Here is a 23,723-nt window from a genome sequence, read left to right on the forward strand (position 1 = left end):
ATCAAGCTCCACTCTTACTTCAGATCTGAAAACATCCACGTGTTTCTGTTCATCCTTCCACTGTAAGAAGACAGCTTAACACTATTGTTACTGAGAAAAGGAATAGACAAAAAAGAAGCAAATCAAATAAAGAAGCTGCTGTTGTTCAGACCTCAACATCGTTGAATATGTTTGGGATCATTTGAATTGAAAAAGGCAGAAAATGCAACCAACTTCTAAGACTGAACTTTAGAGGTGTGAAAAAATATCCCTGCAGATTTCTTTGAAAAATTGAAGGCAGGTCTCTCAAAAAGAGTGGAAGCAGTAATAAAGGCAAAAGGTGGAAACACTAAATACTCATCAACATATGATAGAACTAATACGGATTCTGAATATTAAGTTTAAGGGTTAAAGGAATATTCCAGCATTTGTCAACCTAATCTCTGTCTACCATATCTGGGCACCTTCAGCAGTTGTCTTCTATTATAATTGTTTAAGTCAGCATGGTTTAAGCTCTTTTCTAAGTACAGGGAAACACAACAAAAGGAATATATATATGTAATACATATGTAATAATATGTGGTAATGTGCCACAGGTACAGCTGATGGAGATTAGGTTAAGAAATGCTGGGGTTTTAAGGTTAATGCACAATTGGTGGATTTTGAGGGTTTTTTTTTAGTGCTTTTTATAATCTGTCATTGTTGTTCTTTGGCATCCTAGGTGGCAGGAATCAAGGGAATGTTTCTGGCCAACAAGAAGATTGAGGAGCAAGTGAAGACATATATTACATATAATAAAGGCAGAGACTGGAGGCTGCTGCAGGCGCCCTCTTCTGACCTGCAGGGGAACAGCATCCACTGCATATTGGTAAGAGAAACAGAGAGAGAGATGAGGGGGGGGGAGTGGAGAGAGACTAGGGAAAGAGAAGAAAAAGAGAGTGATAATGAGAGCATGAAGGAGAGCACTTGTCAAATGCCTCCTGTCTAAAATGTGTCTAATACAGTCTGAGCTAAGCATCAGAAAGAGCAACGCTCATCAGGTCTGCTCATCAAAGTTGAATGTGATGGAACAAACCCTGCAGTAAAAGGTCAGGTGACAGACAGTAATGAGTTGACCACACTCTCCAAGGAGATCGGCAGTCAGAGCACTGGCATTTGCCTCTCAATCATTATTGCACACTTTTAATTTGTTCACGAGTCTGCTTAAAAAAGAGGATGTATTTATATGCTGCATATCATCACTGTCAAACCTCGTACCTTCTGTCTTCTGTTCATTTTTTCTTCATTGTGTACACATTTCATGAAGAGTGGGCCGAAAGAAAATGATCCAGTTACGTTAACATGCATTAAATTTAAAGAACAGCTTCAGCATTTTTAACCTAACCTGTATCTACAGGATCTATATCATGCAGTTTGCAGTATGTATGCAGTAAAATTCAATACAATAATAATTAAATTATTTTAAAATTGTAAACCAATTCAAATTATTGACACTTTTACTACTTTTATGAAACTACATGCTTTTATGCACAGTCTGATGGGAAACAGATTTTTCTTGATCAAGCTAAATGTTATGAAGCCAGCAAATCTGGGGACAACCATTATAAATTTTTGGCTATATGTTGGTGGGAACGTAGACTTCAGTTCAAATTTCTAAACCAATCCAAAAAATTAAGCATGTAGATGTGCGTCACATGTTCAGAAATGTGTGTCACGTGTCCAGTGTTTTGCTTGTGTTATTAATTGTACTTCGGAGGACAAATGTGCACAGACTACAGGAATTTGGGGTGGGTTTTAGAAGGGGCATACCCAAAATACAGTTCGAACTCCCCCAGCATTTTGTGGATTTTCTAGGTTTTTAGTGTATGATTTCAGTTTATTTGCTGAGTTTTGGAAAATGTTTAAGAAAAATAGCAAAATTAAATATAAAACGTGCCAGGCCACATTTTATGTTTTCTCATTATGTTCAATTCAGCAAATAAACAGTAAATGTGTGTTAAAGTGTGCAGAAGTGTGTAGAGGATGCGTAAATGTGTGATTTGACTGGGACGGCCAAACATTTGCATTTGTAAGTCTTTAAATGAGCTTTAAATGACCCTCCTGTCAAATTTGGACAGGTAGGATTAGCACACTCAGGCGAAATGAACAAAAGCATATGTCTATTGATCTTTAATCCAGGCCTTTCTAGCACCTTAGGCTGATTGTTTTTATAATGAGACTGAAGCTGTAGCGATGCTGAAGCATTATTTATTTTGCTTGGGTAAATATTACTAACGGCAGTCTGTTGCTGCAACAAAGTAGCACTCATCCGCTCCACTCGACGCTGGCGTGAAAATAATTACCCTTTGATAAATTTGACTAATTAATGGTCTCACATCCGGCCTCGCCTTCAGCCCCCATTATAGAGTTATTTGTCAGAAAATGTCAAAGTTTTAATAAACCCCCTAAACAGCCCGCACAACATGTGCTTACCATTGGCATTTGCAGACTTATAATGAGAATTGTGCCGCTAAAGGTTACTCCAATCAAAATTAATGTTGGGACGCAACTGGTGGGGAGCGTGTACTGTTGTGGGATTTGTAATTAGGGGCTTTATGTTAGCCTAAGCCGCTGCCCGTAGGGTGACAGTTTAGTTGAAGCTGCTTAAATGGATTTTTCCTATTGATTTAGACACTGAAAGTGATTTAAATGATTTTTGTTTGTATGTGTGTGTTGATTGTAGCCATACTGCTCGTTGCATTTGCACCTACATGTATCAGCAAACCCCTACACGTCCGGAAACATAGCCAGCAAGGAGTCGGCACCTGGAATCATAGTGGCGTCAGGTGAGTGGCTCTGTTTCTCTTGCAATATTCAAACTTCAAAGAGCTTAATCTTGTACGGATGATACGGAGCGTGTAGAAAAGCAGCTAAGGTGCCTCAGAGTTCACCGTGAAGTTCATTTCATAGGGCGCACGTGACAAAACTCAGCTTAGCACTGTAGAGATGCTGTACATTCCCCAAAAATGCACATTTTTTGTCACTGTTTAACCCACTTTGTGTCAGGCCACAAGAACATAGCATACACTCTTAAAAAAGAAGGTTATTCAAGAGTTTAGTAAACTCTGTATAGAATCCTACACATCTGAAGAACCATTTGCAGGATTAAATGGTTCTTTAAATGATGAGATTGTTCTTCAGATTGATGGAGAATGTGTTGTGAATGGTTCTAAATAGCACCGAAAATGGTTCTTCCATTGTTAAAAGCTTTGACATCAACAACAGCAGAGCTCTTTTTGGTGCAATATATAGCACCTTAAACAACACATTCTCCATCAATCTGAAGAGACATTTCATCATTTAACGAACCGTTTAATCATGCAAATGGTTCTTTGTGTGTTTATGGTTATATACAGAATCATTGGCTTACTAAAGAACCCTTGAAGAACCATCTTTTTAAGAGTGTACTTCTGATATAGACTGTACAGTTAGAACACATTGTTGTGTTAAAAATCAATAGTTACAGTCCCAGAATCTGGTTGGCTGAGTCACATTTAAAGCCAGTGTAAAATACTTAACTGAACAATTCAATTCTGTATTAACTTCTTAAGGTCGACATAAAATGAGGCTGTGTGTGACACAGTTAGCTTGGTGTTAACATAAGGCAATCACTAGATCACTCTGGCAGAATAGAGTGTTATCAGTGCAGTGGTAGTATGATAAAAGAAGAGAACTTATAAGGTGAAGATTTCTGCAATAAACACTGCTGTGTTATGTCACTAGAATGACTGCAGTATACAGTGGTACAGTGCAGGGTGTCTTGACAACAATAGCCGACTCTAAACAAACTACATTTCTTGGTAAATAAATAGTTTACTGCAATTATTATTACTAATAATTTAAAATTATGTATTGAGCATTTGTGTGTTTATTATTTTGTACTTTGTCACTGTTTTATAAAAGCAATAAATGGAGACATTGTGTAAGTAATTTAATCACATGCAAGGAAGTATTTAACCAGCACCACTTACCTGTGATAAAACTACTGTAAAGCATGTACAAATGATTGTAATAAAAGTAACACTGGATGTGTTGTTCTTAACTGTTGAGTCTTGGCTGTGCCATGTGCCATCCATGAGGTCCTCAAAGATGTAGTCGTCTCAAAAATTGGCTGTAGGACATAACGTTTTGGTGCACATTAGTATAATTTATTTAATTTAATGTAATTAGTTAATTCCAGAGGTGGGTAGAGCAACCTAAAGACATATTCTAGAAAATGTATTGTTACTTTTGTGAAAGAAAGATTTAAGGAAAAGTAAAAGCAGCCATCGAAAAACAGGTTAAGCACATGCACAACAGTACCAGGTCAAAAAAGTACTGAGTTCCCTAAAACTGCAGTGGAACTTCTGCTGACATCAGCAGAGCAACAGAAGTCTTTTAGGGTCTATTCTGCACTCTTGGTCTGAAATAAAATTCGAAAGCTCCAGAGTCTGCGGCGTGTGCAGTCACAAAGCAGTACAGATGTTCTCACCATCATAACTATAAAATAGAACTGCTTGCATAGAAGTAAATATGTAATCATTTCAAAAAACACTCTACAAACTCTACTTCTAACCCATCAGAATTGTATCTGAGTGCTTGTAAGTGAGTGAATGTAAGTAGTTACTACCTACCTTTGAGTAATTCCCAAATTATATCTCAGTGGAAACATTTTAGGTTTGTTAAAAGTGGATAATTTCTTGATTGCTCAATGCTGTTGCATATCAGTGTAATTCATTATGGTTTGGCACGTAAATTAAATAAAATAAATAAATAAATAAAAACCAGAGACAGGGCTGTGGTTAACTGTGTCCAGGCAATATAAAGAGTATTAAGACAGAATTTACTATTCCCCCATGCACATACGTACACTTCAGTCCGAATATAACGATCGTACAAGGGGTCAATTACAGTAAGTCCCTTTAGCCTGTGTATAATGTTGTATTTGAACTATAAAATATCCAGTGTGTCATCTGCACGGTCATGTGGTCAAGTGGAGCTCTTAACGTCTTCCACACTGCTGCAAGTACAGAAGTGGTGATAGGCTTCAAACACACTATATGTTTCAAGCTTCTCCCACTCAGAGTGTGCATCACTTACAGGCTCTCTGTATCGGTTTTTGGCTGTGTGTATGTTATTTTTTTCCCTGGTTTACAAGAATTAAACACTATTAGTTCGTATTTGTAATTTCAGAAAATATCACAGCAATGTTCACCCTTTCACAGTAATTCCTTAATATGTTTACTGCCTTGTGATTTGATCACTACTTGTCAAATATGAGACATTCGGGATGTTAACGTCATTCTCAATGCTATACAGCTTTTGCAATCATTTATAGAATAATCTACAGCTCTGTTCATAATTGTGGACACATCTAATGTTTCCTACAAATTAGTTGAAACTTATATAGTTATAGAACAGTAGCATCTTAGTAGAATCATTGTATACACTTGTCTCTAATCAGAATGAATAACAATAAATAAAAGAAATGATTCCAAATGTATAAATGGTAGTGTAAGTTCTTTCTGCATAGTTTGTTGACTAGTCTAACATAGCCAAGAAATGCTGATTCTGCTTGAACAATTTCTCACCTATCGTAGCCACCTGGCCACAGTACTTTAGCAAGTACTAATGTTTGGATGACTGGACAAATTCTTGCTTGCGTTAGTGACTAACGCTCCTGTCACCATGGTTACCGTAGTCACTCACAGCTAAATACTTTTCCCTTCATAATCTGAAAATATCCGACCTCTGCCAGAAAATAAAAGCTTAAACAGTGGGGTGGGGGGGCGGCTACTCTCATGGGGGTTGTGGACATGTCAGCCCACTGTCAGTCATTGTGTGATCTGAAACATCCACACAGTCTTGATCAGGTAGAGCAGTTTAGTTTTTCTAGTTTTTATCCTTAATTAAATTATAGTTTAGGGGTTTCTTCAAATCAGAATTTGGTAAATGATCAATTCACCTTTAGGATCATTGAAAGTTTTACTATTTGCAATTGAGCTGACAGCCCTTTTAAAGCCTAACCACACATATATTAAGGAAAAGAATATCACAGATGGAAACATTTGTGATTGTTTATTTTCTCAAAATAAACATTAAGTTTTAATATTCCAGGTTGATTTTAGGGCTGTTTTTTGTAGTGAACTGTCAGTTCTCTCTCTCTCAAGGGTCTACATCCTGAGTAGAAAACAGGCTTAAGACTAATCAGAAAGCACCGCTAACATAGTCCTCAGAGAGAACTAAACAAAGGAGTCTAATTTGGAGAAAATCATTGCTTGATTTCTAAACAGTTTAATTTCAGCACCTCAGCATGTCTAACAGAGAGCCCAACACCAAAGCACTGAATACATTGGTTACTCTGAGGTTAAGCTCATGTTATCTCTCTCTCTCTCTCTCTCTCTTCTCTCTCTCTCTCTCCTCATCATAGGCTTTTATGACACTGCTATTGTTGAAAATGTTCATGTTGAGTGTGCAGCTACCCGCTCGGAATATGGCCTATAAACAAGATTAACACGGAGTTAGCATAAACAAGCAGATCTGCTAAGTGCTGCTCTTTGTGAAAGAGTCTTTAGAGTGCTCTCAGTCTCTTCCTCCGTTGTCTTCCGTTTTCCCATCCAGCTGCTTTCTCTTTTCCGCTCCTAACTGCAAATGTTTATTTTGCAAGATTGAAAGCACTTGTCACTTTTTTATATGACCTCCACAGCTGTGTGTCTTCCACAATATTCAAAGACGATATTGCCTCACAGACGAGCGCAGATAAAATATAAATGTCTTGGCACGGCAACTTTCTAGATAAGTAATCCTCAGTGGAGAGTCTATTAGATATTAGCCTACTTGCCACACTGACGTCAACTTGATTGATTTGATCGTTCTCTAGTCCCTCGTCATGAGGGACGGCAGATGTAACTTATTTAAGATTTTGCCTAAAGTTCTGCAGTGGCAGAAAAAGTCTGCCATGAACTTGGCAAGGGGGGAACATTCTCTTTGTCTAACTTTGTCTTCACAAATTCCCATTTCTATGAGTAATACAGAGCTATAAAGCTTCAGCTTGAGAGATCTTTTTATTCGCTGCAAAGAGATTGCAATAACTTGCACTCTTATGGCCTCACTTTTAACTTCATAGCTAGCTTTACGTAGTCCCACTTTCAGAATGATGTAAATCTCTTTGCACAGTGCTGCACAGTGCTGCACAGTGCTGCACAGTGCCATGTTCCTTACAAGGTACAGGTTCCAGGGCCGTATAGCATGACTGACCCTCTATGTAAAATTTAGTCTCGTTTCTGCGACAGTTTAGCTTTTCTTATTGAGTAACACTTATCGGTTTTAACCACTCAATGCTAAGTATCTATCAATAAGCAGGTACAACGCTCACTGATAGATACTTCTGCAGGTACAATGAGTACACGTTAAGAGAGTCTTTTCTAATATCTGAATGGTACAGTACCAGTCACCTACTTATAGATGGGTTTACCTCTATTTTTTTTACATCATATCTATGAAATAACACAACATTTCTACAATCAAGAATTGGATTTCTGCTAAATAATATTTAGACCTACCCCAATTACGACACAGTTGACTGGCTCAACATATAAACAAGAACAGACATGGCTTTAACTCTTAGACGTCTACAGTCATTATTGTGACTTGCTACACTGTTTAAATGTAATTACATGATTAATTATGCAGTTATAGAGATAGCAAGTCCCTGGTGATGTCACAGCCATCTGTAGCCAGGAATCCAAGAGAGCATAATTCGTCATTCTCTCTGGCCAATGATCCCCATTCTCTCCATCAGTGTAACATCTTACACAATAGAATTGGCAGTTAGTGTTCTCCTCTAAGCGTGTTCAGCTGTCAAATAATGGCGTAATAGTAGATGTTCGAAAAGATGTGGTGGCACGTCACATGTCTCGGGAGAAACATGCCAGCCTTCATCCTTTCAACTTGGTAGCATTGTATGATTGGGGTAGACCCAGCTACACTGTTAGAAATAAAGGTTCTGTCCAGGTACATTTTTCGTCCATCAAGATGCAAACAATGTAAATGTTCCTTCAAAGGTACAACAGTGGTTTTAAGATCCAATTGTGTACCTTAAATAAGTTTTTCCAGGGTGAGTGGAGTCAGTACAGCTTAGAAAATGATGTTCCCTGACTAAAGGTACTGAGATGTACCCTCGAGTGTACCACCCCAGTGACAAGAGGGGTGCTGCCCCAGTGAGAGTTCCATACCTTTGTTTCTGATAGTGTAGTGGGTAGAATTAATTGACTAAAAATCATAAAAAAGATACTTGTTTTTGTGATTGCCAGTGATATTTTGAACTCCTAATGATTCATGAAGCACACATGCTAAGATATGATGATTTGATATATGATTTAGAATGATATGATGATTGTGGTCGTCATCTTCTAACACAAAAGTTGAAAATCAAAATATTTTTCAAATTGTAAATGTTTGTCTTGGAAATACATTCATACCACAGTATCAACATCACCGTTTATATCTATCCTGAAAACATATGTATGTTGTTTATTGTAAGCAATTACATTAAGGTCAAAATGTTTTTATGTCAGTCAGTCAAGTGTGTCCAGACTTTTGACAGGTACTGTATATTTGAGTAGACTGTAGATGCTAAATAAATGTATCCACTACACTTGCTACGCAAAGGAGCAGCCTTGCTACATCTGTGTGCTAGCACTTTTTACAAATGAGATGCAGTGATATCTAATTAGAGGGTGCCCCCGGATCCTTGAAGAATCTTGTAATAGATTTTTAAAATGTAATGTCATAAAAGGTCTGAAAATGTCTCGTTTTTATTAGAGATATTAAATTGAGAGACGTCCTTTGCTAGCATATTTTAATAGATCATTGTTTTTGCATTCTGCTTACTCTGCTGTCATAAAGGTGCTGTAAATGAACAATCTCCCACACTGAGGCACATTTTCTGAAGGTAACAAGTGGTAGAAATGTCTGCACTGTGGAACTATTTTAAGGTGAAAAATAAAAATGTGTAAAATCTGCAGTGTCAGTGTTTCCACTGTGTTTAAAGAAGCCACCTTGCAAACAACATGCACATAAAATGTGGGCACATGGCTGTACGCTTTCTGTGAGCTACATGCCACCAAAACCATGCAAAGTATACTTGCAATGTTTTTCATACGCAACACGTGACCGGTAAAAAACAAAACTATCTGCTGTTAGGAGAAATTGCACATTCTAACATATCCCTGCTGTCAGAGCAAAACCTTGTGTCTCCATTTTTGTCGTTTTTCAGTTTCTGACATACATTGAAATTACCTGTTGCTCTTTACATTGTTTGTAAATTTCATTATGAATGGACCAAAAGAAACGGCCCAAAATGACTTGGAAAAACGTCTGGTTCCATGTTTTTACCTTCTTCTGTGAAGTTATAATTTTGGAGATACATGGTTTTGTCCCAACAACAGCAATATACTATATTATGCTATATTATCTATGAAAACTCAATTTCAGCTACTATGTAACATTAAAGGACTCAGATTGGACTGAGGACCAAAAAAAAAATCAGTACATACCTGATTAAACTCTAAGATGATACCTAAAGACCAGGTTAAAATGAGTCACTGTGTATATTCAGCTAATTTAAAGTAGTCCACTATCCACAAATATCTAGCCAAAGTGTTCCTGTGGTCAGAAACTGACCAATGATGAAGGGCTAGAGGACAGCAGAACTGATAATTAAGTCAAACACACTGAAAAGACTGCAAGGATCGTGCAGTCACTATCAGTGTCGTCAACCAACCAGTTTGAATAAAACAGATGTTAACTGTTGTATTGTATGTCATATGTTGAGGTCTTACAAATAAAAAAAAAAAACTTTAAAATTGATTTTAAAGACTGTAAGCAACTCTGAATTAATGATTAATCTTATCTTCAACCATCCTTAAGCATAACCTCTTGACAGTTAGCATAACAACTTTCTTCATGTTTCTCATTACAGGTTCTATAGGTGCAGAGCTGACAACCAGTAATGTTAGCATGTTCATCACATCTGATGCTGGAAACACATGGAGGCAGGTAAGCCTGACACGGGCAGACCAAGACGGGAGTTAGTGGGGAGTAATTTCAATATTGATGCCATCTTCAAGTCCATAAATCCATGCGCTACACCCAAGAGCTGATAATCAAATGACACCTTATGAGCAAATTGGATTCAGTGGTATGCGCAGGGCCCGTGGGTGGCCCTTGCTTGTTTGATGGCAGGATTTAAATTTATGGGGGATGCTATCTAATTAAAAATGGTGGAGCGAAAATAATTAAGAGAAAATTGATGTGGCGAAAGTTAAAGCTTGCTGGGCGCAACGTTTCCGCCGTCTGATACGTTGTCAGGAAGAATTACGATGATTCTGATTTATGGAATAACGTTGTTTTAAGTGCGTTGGACCTGCAGTCTGAGTTCTAATCTAATCAGACTGAATGTCCTCCCTGAGGGAGAGAAAGAGATGGAATCGCATCATAACTCAACTCATCAACTGATCAACCGATCTCTCAGATGAATTCAACAAAGGGGCATATTAAACAACTTCACTAGGCTGTGTGAACAGAGGAGACGATGTGAAAGGCAAGCTACTGCGTATTCTGATTTAAAAACAGCAAGCCTGTTGGGATATACACTTGTTTTCATGGACAGACCCATATTAATTATGCTTTAAAAAGAAATGCTGATAGAAATTTTGTTTATTAAGTTCACATTAGAGTGGAGTTTCCCAAGAGAAGAACATCTCAATCTTAAATCTCTTTACGTAATGATGGTTTGATTGCTCACCTTAATGGACTGAATGGTATTAAATTGTCACTGATACCAATTTTTAGAAGCTATGAATTCCGATATGTGATAATATTGGCTCATATAATTAAATATGGTTAAACATTAAACCAACTCAAATAGTTAAACAATGCTTTAATGACTGATATGATTGACAGCTGTCAGCTGTGAACTGTCAGATATGATTGCTAAATCTCAAGTGTCCCAATTCTTAAACTAAAAAGGCAAAATAGTCTTAAATAACAAATATAGTACCATTGTTGGTGGAGCTTCCCAGAGTTCTTAGCAATTCTGTTGAATTCTGTTAATTAGATATAATTCTTATTTTTTATCAGCCAGTTGTGAAGTGATATATGGAGAAAATACTAACAATAGTAAACTAAGAAAAAAAAAGATACTTTAATTACTCTTAATTTACAAGCCAATTTCCAAAAAAGTTGGAATGCTGTGCAAAACGGAAATGAAAACAAAATGCAATGATGCGCAAATCATTTAAACATAATATTTATTTGAAAATAGCACAAAGAAAACATATCAAATGCTAAAACTGAGAAATGTTATTGTTATGTGAAAAATATATGCCAATTTTGAATTTGATGGTAGCAACGCTGATGTAGATGATAAAAGTCACGTTTTTTTTGCTATTTTACATTGAGAAACATTATTCTTAAATTGTTGCACTATTTGCCCAGAGTGGTGAACCCCTCCCTATCTTAACTTCTGAAAGAGCCTCTCTGTGATGCTCTTTTTCTACCCAGTGATGTCACTGACCTGTTGCCAATTAACCACCAGGTGTTTTTTTAAGCATTACACAACTTTACCAGTCTGTTTTTGAAATGTGTTGTGTCAAATGTGTCAACATTTGATATGTTGTCTTTGTACTATTTTCAGATAAATATAGGGTTTAAATGATTTGCGCATCATTGCATTTTGTTTTTATTTACATTTTGCACAGCATCCCAACTTTTTTGGAAATGGGGTTGTAATTTATTCTAAAAATCTATATTTAAAAAGTGTGTACGTATACACTAACTATATAATAATTATATCAGTGGTGTAATTTGTCATAGTTTTTGCCATCATTTAAGACTTTTTCATTTAGGTATCATTTAACATTTTAAACAGCAGACTTGCCGATTTTTTTCCCCCATCCACAAAATATAAATGTTCTGTCTGAGGCAGTGATCTTCTGAAGTTAGGAAAATATCATAGTGCTGCTGTCAGTGCTCACATAGCTCTTAAACAGAAAAATAGGAGTAGATCTGATTGGTTGTGTCTGCAGCATGCTTAACCAGGGCTTTTGATGAGAAGGTATCGGATATCGACTAAAATGGTGTGCAAATGAAAATATATTTAAGCGATGTTTATTAATAAGTTTGCAAGACCATAACTAAAGTGGAACTTATTTATTCATAAGCACTGCCTTACCCAGTAAGTGCTTACAAATAATATTTCTAGGTTAGAAACTGTTCAAAAAGGACTTTATAGCAAAATCTAATAAAATAAGATTGCTTACGAATTATGTTTCTGTTTGCTGAAGCATTATTAATTGCTCCAGCAAACAGCAAATGGATTTTTTTAATTATTTAGCGAAAACCAAACATGCGACAGGTCATGCCCTGCTTTAAAAGCATAAACATCAGATCAGCAGAATAATTCTGACTGTTGAAAAAGCATGAACCTGTTTCTTAGTAGATCCACCCAGCATAACCATCATGTGTTTGCATGTGTTTCAGATTTTTGATGAGGAATACAGCGTCCTATATCTGGACCAAGGTGGAGCACTGGTGGCTATCCGGCACACGCCCCTCCCCATCAGACACCTATGGTAACTCTGTCATACATATCTTTTTATGTCGTTTATCATCTTTTGTGCATATGCTGCTAGGTGAGTCAATTCAATCCCACGAAAGATACGTACAATGAACATGAACAGGAGAGTATGAATATTCTCATTAAACTCAGTGGGCTGTGTAATGCTCTCTATAGTAGCTCGACTTGTAATGCGCTAAAGTCATCTGACTGCTGCGACGCAGCTTTTTCAATTACTGTTGTAGTCAGGCGTGGCAGGGAAATGCAATTGTTTTTAAATTGTGGTACAAAATGAAAAAAGGTTCAGCAGTGTGTCTGACGTCGCAGAATTGTTTCTGCACAGGTTGAGTTTCGATGAGGGGAGAGTGTGGAATAAGTACAGTTTCACATCATCGCCGCTGTTTGTGGACGGAGTTCTGGGCGAGCCTGGCGAAGAAACACTCATTATGACGTACGTATCGAAACACACAGTTTTAACCTATGCAGGAGGGAAGATCCTTGAACCCTTAAATGTCTAGAGATAGTATTGTATTATTTCATTTTAATTATAACTAATTACAAAGTTTCTTAAGGAGTTTCCTTTACATTCAGTCTACCTTCTTTATTGACAAGATTACATATGTATGCCTGACTTTGCACACAACTTTTCATCATTTTCAGAGCATAATAAAATATCTCCTCTGTGACCTACCAATGTGGTATTGATAGAAAGTTTAGAATCAGCTGAATTTCTCTGCTTGTTTTAATGAGCCCTGTTATTGCTTGTGACTTCCAAGGGTTATAAATATTTCTGATGGGGTTCCTAAGTGGTGCAACTGGCTGTAAACGTGGCATGTTGTTGCCATTACTGCAGTTTTGAATCCCAGTGATAGCACTGATATTCTGAAAGTGCATGATTGGCCTTGTTCAGTAGGAGAAACTAGGTTGGAAAGTGAGAAAAACTGCTTAGTTTCTTTCTTTAGCTTTTTTTTTTCCTGTTTTGGAGATCAGTTCAATTATGCTATTTTCTTGTTCCTCAACAACATTGATGGAATATAGTTCAATGGAAATGTGTATGATTAAAAAAACCAAGAGCAAACTACATTTTTCTCTTCCTTTGTAAGAAGAGAAATTAACATTTTTTTTTAGTGTGTAAGTGTTTTATTGTGTTTAATACTCATTTTTTTATTGTTGCAATTGTACATGATTGATTTGAAGAAAGCTGCAAATGGGCTGTCTATTTTATCTCAGTATGACCATCTTTGTGTAGAGGTTTGAACTGTTTTTACAGCAGGGGGTTCTCCTCTCCTTTCACTCCTAATTGCTCACTAGCAACTCAACACTGTAACAATATTTAACACACAGAGAGCCAGCAGTGTCCTGTTTAATCTGATTATAGAGTTGTGGGGGGAAAAAGTATTGTATTGTATTAATTTAAGATTTTTGAGTTGAGTCAATGGCAGAATGGCCACTAGGGGGCCTGCAAAAAGAGTCTGTTAGGCATGTGGAGTGTTGTATTCAGTCTCTAATCAGTGGTGGTCGAATTTACCAAGTGTTGTAAGTGCAGTAGATCGGGTCAGACTGTGAAAGAATGTTCTCAGGCTGTATACTGATTTGAATTCAAATAAACATGAACAAGTATTGAAAATGTTTAGCATACAGCTGTAACAGTTATAGCATTTTTTAAATACTGTGTTAAAATAGATGGAGTGTAGTTGTTTGTAACCATTGTGGCTATGTTATTGTTGTTTTCAACCAGTGTAGTTTCAGTTAGCTAGAACAAAAGTCAAACTTAACAGCACCACATTTTAAACTGGTAACTCAGCGTTGTGAAGGCAAAACTAAACTAAAACATGAAATTCATTTTTTGAATGGTATCAATGTTCTGTAAAGTTTGTCTAACCTCCCAACAGTTGCTACAAAGGTAGGCATTTGTGGTGGAGCATGGATAAATCAATTGATGCAAAAAATATCTTCATGCTAAGCTTAGCTTAGCCTTTGAATTAGGGGCTATTTCTGTATGTCCCAAGAGACTTAGATGTATTTTAGTGTGAATCTTTGTGAACTTGTTCACATCTCAGTATCTGCAGTATGTATGCGTGTGCCTGTGTGTGTGTATAGCTGTGAAACATAGCACGACAGTTGCCTATCATCGGCTAGTTTTCCCTCACGAATAACAGAAGGCTTTTCTCAAGGTCTAGCCAAAGATCAAAACCAGCTGCTGCTGCATTTTGATCAGCTCAGATCAATGGGGGGCAAGCAAGCCGTGCATTCAGGCCTATTTCGGGCACTCCGAGTCAACGAGGGGAAAACCAGTAGAGACGAAGCGCTTGGAAGGCTGTGCTGGGAGGCAGAGACACCACCACGTATTTACAAATTCTTCATATAATGAGCTGTTAGTCTGCAGGCAGCATAAGCAAAAAGAGGCGCCTTTATTGAAATGCAGCAGCGTTTGTGTGGGAGTGTCACTGAAAAAGATATTAAAGTGCAATATCCGTTGATGTAGAGCGCTTTATGCAGCATCAGGCAAGGTTAAGCCTTAACATTTATTGATTTACCTCTCCCAGGTCCTCCATTGTGTGTACGACCTGAAACAGCTTTTACATTTTGTTTAATTATTTCTCACTCGTAGCTCAGTGAATCAGGTGAAGAGATTCTCAACTTTCAGCTGATACCACATTTGTGTTTGTGAGTATTTTATTATGATTTGATGAAAAGTTAATTCAATAATTCATTATAACTAATTATGCCGTTACTTCTTGTAGCCATACCAAAACCTGGTAACATTTTAAATTTCATTTTTTTTATACCATTTGAAAATGCCAGCTGTTACATTTCATGAAGAATGAAATGAAGAAGCTAGTCATATGCAAAAGTTTGGGTACCCTGGTCAAATGACATGTTTTGTAGATATTCTAAGTGAAAACAAGTTCAGGAAACACACTGCTGCACAACTACTGTTTATTTTGCTGAACATATTATAAAAATGCATAAATAAATGAATAAACAAAATGTGGCCTGTGCAAAAATGAAGTTTTATTAGATGTTAACATCAGCAAATAAATAGAAGTTGTGCACTAAAACCTAAAAATTGCAAAAGAAAAAAATGCCATGTTTAAGTTTGTCCTCTGAGGAAGGTTTGTTAAATTATTTTTGCTTTTCAAACTTTTGCATAAGACTGTATGTACTTATGTAACTGCCAGGGTTTCTGTTAGGTAATAAATACAAGTACAATGTAAGACTGGCAAATTAAGATCCTGCCTGACACAATGTAAGGTAAAAATATTTAAGTATGTAAAATCTAATTTAAGTATGTAAAATCTGTGCCGATGCATTAACCTCCGGTTCTGCATAAGAGGAAGTGACCAACTCCTGGACTGCTGGCATTTAATATAAGACAGAGCTGAATTTTGTCTCCTTGTCATTAACCATCAATGCTACACTACTACTCCTCATTTCATAAAGGAATGTCTTTTGTCATGAATTTTTGAATATGCTTAATGAAATAATTTGTCATCGTTGAAAAAGAGTTTAAATTGCCGACAACTAGGCAAGTAAAAGTCAAGGTCGGTAAGTTAGCTTATAATTAGCTTGCATGTTAGCTTATAGCAAATTTCTTTGTTCAGCTATTGTCTACATAAGCATTTTTTTATCATTTACGAGTGGTCCATTAAAGCAGGAGTGCTGTAGGAGAAAGAGGAGTAAGTTTCAGGTTAAAGAGTGAGCATGTCTCAAGCTGCAGAGAAACTTTTGAAACATTTCACTGAACAGCAGCAATGAAGACAGAGGAGAATGTACCAAACATATGATTGCGAATGCTTTAATCCAACAATATGTTTTCACTGACAAAGATTTTTATTTGAGGCTGTAATAGAATATGCTCGGACTAGCCCATCACATCATGTGTTTATACGATGTAGATTTTGGGTGAACATTTTAACCTAACTATGTAATTTCGCCTGTAACTATGTAATCACGTTTAAATGATATAGCAAAGAGGCAGTAATAGCTGGATGTTTCAGGGGTTATATGAAGATACCCTGGGATTGGGTCAGTTAGCATCGTGCATAACATTAGAAATCATGCACAGGTGTTTAGGTCCCCATCACATGTTAATTTCTGGACCAATATTGGTTACTTTGTCATCTTACCTAAGTTTGCCTCCAACATTAAACCATGGAGTCAGTTTGTTTTCCAGGCTCAAATACAGAAGTCTGTGTGTAAGTCGACTCAACAATGTAACAGTCTTCAGGAAAGAGAAGACAGCGATAGTGATCTGCACACGTAGTTATGACAGCAGCGTCGTTAGCATACCTTAGCAGTTCTTCCATGTCTGCCTAATCGTTTGAGTCAGCGCAGACTGAATATTCCGCCGCTTGCCAGAAACACAGTAGCTGATGGGCTGCCTTTATTTGCAGAATCTTCGGTCACGTCAGTCATCGGTCCGAGTGGCAGCTGGTGAAGATCGACTTCAGGTCTATTTTTAACAGGCGATGCACTGAGGCGGACTACCAGACCTGGCACCTCCACAACCAGGTAAAGCTCCTTGTGCAACGGACATGTGCATACGTTGACCATCAGAAGTTTGAGAACACTTAACTTATCATGATCTTTTTACTACAAATGATCATGCTTCTGTCACTTTTCACTATAACATTAAAGTCTGATAAATTGGTTTTGGCAAGCAAAATCTGCTCTCCATACTAAGGAAGACACTTTGATGAACATGAAGCTGAGTGCTGCAAAATTTACTCAACAGCTGAAGGTGGTGAACCTGCTTAGCCTGTAAATCAGGGCCTGTATTCATAAGCTTCTCAGAGTACGAGTGCTGATTTATGATCAGATTCTTCTCTTATTTACAATAATATAACTTACAGAAACAGACTTTGAGTCAGCATTTATTCTCGAAGCCTAGTGAATACAGGCCCGGATTTTTATAGCTAAAAACCTCAAATACACAAAAAAGGGAAAAAAATCTACAACTAGTCTATTCTGAGTGTATGGAAGCCTAGACTTGTGAGGTAGAGGACTTGTTCTTCTTCTTTGTGTCTGGCAGCTGACTTAATATCTCAAAAGAATGACTTTTTTTCTCAAAATGTTACTGCATTGTGTGAAAATAATGACCTATTTTTTCAAAACTTAGACTGAAGTTGAAATCATTTCTTTAAAATTTTGACTCGTCAAAATAATGACCTTATTTCCTCAAATGTTTGACTTATGTTGAAATAATGACTGTATTTTCTCAATATTTTATTTATGCTGAATTACTGAATTATCTTTATTATCTTAAAATTATTAAATTCTTTCTACAACTCAACATTATTATTTTGACATATGTCAGAATTTTATCTAAATAACTCAAATCTTGGGGAGGTAAAAAATTACTTGTGAGATAACAAGTCAATATTTTGAGAAAATAAGTCATTATTTTGAGAAACTACTGAGATACTACTGAAGCAACAGGCGATCTTTTTCCTCCTCTACCTGGTGTGAATGGGCTTCTGTATGATTGTGACCTTTTACTCATTAATACATACACTATATTGCCAAAAGTATTCACTCACCCATCCAAATCATTGAATTCAGGTGTCCTAATCACTTCCATGGCCACAGGTGTATAAAACCAAGCACCTAGGCATGCAGACTGCTTCTACAAACATTTGTGAAAGAATGGGTCACTCTCAGGAGCTCAGTGAATTCCAGCATGGTACCATGATAGGATGCCACCTGTGCAACAAGTCAAGTCGTGAAATTTCCGCGCTACTAAATATTCCACAGTCAACTGTCAGTGGTGTTATAACAAAGTGGAAGCGATTGGGAATGACAGCAACTCAGCCACAAAGTGGTAGGCCACGTAAAATGACAGAGCACGGTCAGCGGATGCTGAGGCGCATAGTGCACAGAGGTCACCAACTTTCTGCAGAGTCAATCGCTACAGACCTCCAAACTTCATGTGGCCTTCAGATTAGCTCAAGAACAGCATAGAGAGCTTCATGGAATGGGTTTCCCTGGCCGAGCAGCTGCATCCAAGCCTTACATCACCAAACGCAATGCAAAGCATTGAATGCAGTGGTGTAAAGCGCCGCCACTGGACTCTAGAGTAGTGGAAACGTTCTCTGGAGTGATGAATCACGCTTCTCCATCTGGCAATCCTTGTCTGACTGCATTGTGCCAAGTTTAAAGTTTGGTGGGGTTGTTTTTCAGTGAAGGGAAACCTTAATGCTTCAGCAGACCAAATGATTTTGGACAATTTCATGCTCCCAACTTTGTGGGAACAGTTTGGGGATGGCCCCTTCCTGTTCCAACATGACCAGTGCACAAAGCAAGGTCCATAAAGACATGGATGAGCGAGTTTGGTGTGGAAGAACTTGACTGGCCTGCACAGAGTCCTGACCTCAACCCAATAGAACACCTTTGGCATGAATTAGAGCAGAGACTGCGAGCCAGGCCTTCTCGTCCAACATCAGTGTCTGACCTCACAAAGGCGCTTCTGGAAGAATGGTCAAAAATTCCCATAAACACACTCCTAAACCTTGGGGAAAGCCTTCCCAGAAGAGTTGAAGCTATAATAGCTGCAAAGGGTGGGCTGACATCATATTAAACCCTATGGATTAAGAATGGGACGTCACTAAAGTTCATATGCGCGTGAAGGCAGACGAGCGAATACTTTTGGCAATATAGTGTGTGTGACTGAATAATAAGTAATTTGAAATGAAGGACACACTTCAAAATTAGGTATTTGCTAATCACTGTCATTAGGTTGAATAGGATCTGTGCCAAAGTTCGGTAAAGTTTGACCAACATGGCAACAGTTGCTCCAGAAGAATGCATTTGTGGACAAAGCATGTACAGGTCAATTCGAAATAATGTAAAATTAATATTTCCAAAAAATGTTGTGTCCTCAAACTTTTGACACACGGTGTATCTACAAGCCAAATTCAGTGCATCTCTTCATATCCAACTGTTTCATCAGATATTTGTCACAGTGCACGTTCCAGTCCATCCCTCAGACATGTACATATAGACAGATGGGGAGAGATTGTGGTCCAAGCACATAGTTAGCCCCTCGGGTGGGTGGGAGTTAAGTGCCGTACTCTGATGGCAGAGTGAGTCAGCCATACAGTTTTGCCTCCGGCTGCTGGTTTCCTCTCGTCATCTCCTGTGTCAATCATGCCATTTGAACTTCCCCATAGTAATACATTCTGATGGAGTGGTGGAGAAAGAGTGGCTTTTTTTATTTACATTTTCACATACATGCCCTACTTGTTCCACAAGGACACTATAGGTTGTTTTTTGATAGAAAATTTTGAAAGTTCTGAAAAACGAATTAGCCAAAAAGTCAGCTCATCACTATGCCTATTCTAATTACCTTTTGAGCTCATTGGTCTTATTTTGCTAATGCTAATGGTAGTTGTCTATTTTTTAATATATTTTTGTTTGCAATGTGTGATTATGTGTCCATACACATATAAGTTTGCTTGCACAATTAAAACATACTGATTAATGTCGGAATCGTGGTCCGGTTGACTTTTTGATTATTGACCATTATGTAGAATATAAAGAAATAGTATTAGAATATTTAAACTTAGCAGGCCAGCCTAGACTGGAAGTCTAGAACAACGGCAAACACACAGTTACACAGTTTTACGCACAACCCGAATGTAGTCGATCAGCCAAGACTACAGATGACAAGCCATCTGATGTTTGAGGTAAAGAAAAAAAGAAAGAAAAATTCTGATAGATGGATGGATGCTATTATTTCTTTATCTGCAGTACTGCTAGAAATCACCCTTTCATTTTTTGAATCCACACTCAAGTAAGTACAGGTACAAGTAAGTTATTCTTTTTTTTAATTGTCAGAAAAAAAAAACATTCAGTGTGAAGTTACACAGAAGCCTCAACAACTACAAGTTCTGTATTTAGTGTTTCCACCCTTTGCCTTTATTGCAGCATCTGTTCTTCTTTGGAGACTCGATTTCAGTTTGTATAGAACACTCCACACCTCTAAAGTTTAGTCTTAGAAGTTGCAGTCCAAGTAGTCCAATCGTATTTAATGATGTTGAGGTCTAGACTCCAGAGCACTATGATTCATCAAAGCATTCAGAAAAACAAAATTCAATATCTTCAACTCAAAGTGAAAGTGGTCAGCAGCTAAGAAATATATAAACAGATAAAATGGCAAATGATAAATAAACTTACAGTAATATTCAGCTGTATCATTCAATTCCCATTGATTTATAAAATGAAAAGAGCTGATAGTTAATATCTGACAGCTGATGGTGAAAATCAATAAAAAATATGTCTGCCTTGTACTTCTGCTAATCATGTACTCCATAATAATCAGCCACAGAATGAACCACCATCACAGTCTGTGCATTTTCAGAACACTGTAGTCTAACAGTTGTTTGAAAGATATCTGAGCTGACAACTGTTTTGACAGTCTGTACATGCAAAAAAAGCCAAATTCATGAAGATATCAAAATTCTGTTAGCATTTACGAGCACAGCCAGGTTTTCTGAGTGAGGGCCGGCATGTCAAGCATACATATCATGACATATCTGAGGAGCCTAGGGATTTAGTGAAAATAACGTATGTGACTGTATCATGTAAATACTGTGCACTAATAATTGACCAAAATAATTATGCCATATTGCTCTAGGATTGTAAGAGTCAAAGTGTAGAGTACACAAAAGTGGACAATAAAATGCTGATAGATTTGATTTTATACTTACTGTAAGTTTTTTTGCTTTTTTTCTGAAAAAAATGAATAACTTGCAGTAAATTAGCATTTTGATTGGCAATTGAATAAATGAAAGGACAGTAAACTGTCTGACATACATCATTTTTTAAATCATAACATATCAGTGTTATCACATAAGCAAGTGTATTTGAGATACTTAACTGTAGTTGTTATTAACACGTGCAGTTTGAGTGTAAGTGTAAGCTACGTTAGCTTCATAGCTCCAGTGTAAACTAAAGTCTAACGATAGCATTGCTAATCCACTACATTTGAGAAAACAGGAAGGATGTGTACATTTTATTTTTTTTATATATATTTTTTCCTTTTCCTTTTTTCCCAAGCTGTTTGTTATTCCTGGGCATTTGGGTTAAAGACTTTTTAGTGAATTTAGAGAAAAATCAATAAACTATTCAATGAATGATCCTCCAGAGAACTTTCAGCTAGGCCACAATCTTACATTACAATGGCTTTTTCAACATTTCATTAGCTTTTTGTACATCTAAAGTTCATTTATCTAAGAATAGACGCCGGCAGAGTCGCCCTCACTCAGAAAACCTGGCCGTGTTTGGCTGCCGCCTGTAGTGTCCTCACCTCACCGGAGATTGTCCCCTTTTTTTCCCTGGGCTATTACTACAACCCCTCTCGGAGCTGGTCATATCAGGGCTTGATCAGATGTGTCACTGCCCAGTCCTATTCTTTCCAATCTTTATGACATCTGTGAGGTCTAATCTCAGTTCTTTGAGCCGAGCTGCGGACAGCAGCACTCTCTTCAGCCTTACTGTCCGAAGCCACTCAGGTGATTCTCTTTTAACCAATGGTGACATGCTGTCCTCCAGGGTCTGCTGCAGCGTGTATGTGTTTGCACAGAGAGAATAATGTATGATCGGGCCCAGGCCAACAGCCAACTGTCCACTCTCTGGGGAGTGTGTATAACTCTGTGGGCTGCTCCATTACATTTTCCTTTTATAGGTGCCTTCAGTAGTGTAATGTCAAAGCTGCCATTTCCACTGTTTTAGTGTGATGGCCTGAAATAGAAGGAATAGTTTGGTCAGAAATCTATTTTAGCAATTTTGCCCTTTTCTCAAAAACAGCCAGTCAGCCAAGACTCATTTCTCATTTCAAAGAAGTTTGCTTCTTTAGCTGATAAGTAGTGTTGTGCAAAATTCAGAGACCACCCTTTATTCAATTTCCAGTCCAAATGGCCATTAAGTATGAGTTCATTTTTCAGTTTCAGGGAAAAAGTAGAAAAACATATTTGACAGAAAAAGAAATCTGCAAGGATATTTTTCCACAGTCTTTGAAGTTGGTTGCATTTTCTGCTTCTCATGATTCAAGTAATCCCAAACTGGAGAGGACAGTCCATTGTTCTGAGAACACCAGCAGCTTATTCTTCTGCTTCTTCTACAGCTACACATCTTCTCACAGTGGAATGATGGACAGAAACACCTGTACATTTTTTCAGATCTGAAGTAAGAGTGGATCTTGATTTTCTACTCTCTCTCAAACATAAAAGCTTTCAGTACTGCTTATCTAGTGGGGAAAGTTTTGGTGGTCTACCGGTTCTTGCATGGTTGTTAGGGGTCCCATTTTCTCTCTAATTTTTAGTCATTTTTTGAACTCAAGTTTTGGGAATTCCTGCTTTTTTTCACTCGTTTTTGTCTGACTTTCTCCTTCCCTATGTAAGTGGATTTCTCCTCAGAAATATCTCTGGATGAATAACTTATACTTAATGGCAGTTTTGGAAATTCAATAAATCTAGGGTGCTCTCTGACTAGTGGGAGTATCTAAGGCCTCCATGTATAGGTACAAATATGTGTCAACGTTTTGTATTGCGCTATGCGGTGTACAGCAAGCATCCCCAGCTTGTGAATTAGAATAAAGTCTGAATTGTATTTTCTGAAACTATGCAGTCATGCATTTTGGGAGCATAACAAATGCTATGTGGGTTTCATTGTTTGCCCAGTTCTGCGCCACTTATTCTGATGCAAAAACTCAAATAAAGTCCAGCTACATGTGACAGAAGAAGATAAATGGGCTTCCATTTCATACAGGAAAGTCTCATTTTTATTCAACCAGCTCAAATCCTACCCCTCAAAAAAACAGCTCAGTTTCAGTGGGCGTAATGGGGGAGTGGGACGGAGAAGAAACAACTTCAAGTGCAATATACATGAAACATAAGTGAAAGGCATGGAACCCTGCAACCTTCTGAAAAAAGGGACCCCACAGAGTTGATGAAGAATGTGAAAATGTGGAATTGTGAAATATGCACATTGTGTGCGACTCGTTTCTCTATTCTCTTTTTCCCTGCTCTTTTTTCCACCCCCAGTGCGATGCATGCATGCACCATCGCTGCTGAACCTGAATTATTTATAGGAAAGGGGAAATCAG

At 37.5% G+C, this 23,723-nt stretch overlaps 1 protein-coding gene across 1 annotated transcript in view; it reads left to right on the forward strand.

The window, feature by feature from the left end:
- The window catches only part of LOC118798005 (VPS10 domain-containing receptor SorCS1), a 273,068-nt gene that overhangs the window by 214,840 nt on the left and 34,505 nt on the right, over window positions 1-23,723 (forward strand). The window contains exons 11-16 of the mRNA XM_036557299.1: window positions 701-847; window positions 2,702-2,804; window positions 9,980-10,056; window positions 12,541-12,632; window positions 12,960-13,067; window positions 17,014-17,131. Of these exons, the coding sequence (XP_036413192.1) occupies window positions 701-847; window positions 2,702-2,804; window positions 9,980-10,056; window positions 12,541-12,632; window positions 12,960-13,067; window positions 17,014-17,131 (645 nt within the window). The remainder of the gene's footprint in view (window positions 1-700; window positions 848-2,701; window positions 2,805-9,979; window positions 10,057-12,540; window positions 12,633-12,959; window positions 13,068-17,013; window positions 17,132-23,723) is intronic.

Source organism: Colossoma macropomum, unplaced genomic scaffold (genome assembly GCF_904425465.1).
Source record: "Colossoma macropomum unplaced genomic scaffold, Colossoma_macropomum, whole genome shotgun sequence".
NCBI lineage: Eukaryota > Metazoa > Chordata > Actinopteri > Characiformes > Serrasalmidae > Colossoma > Colossoma macropomum.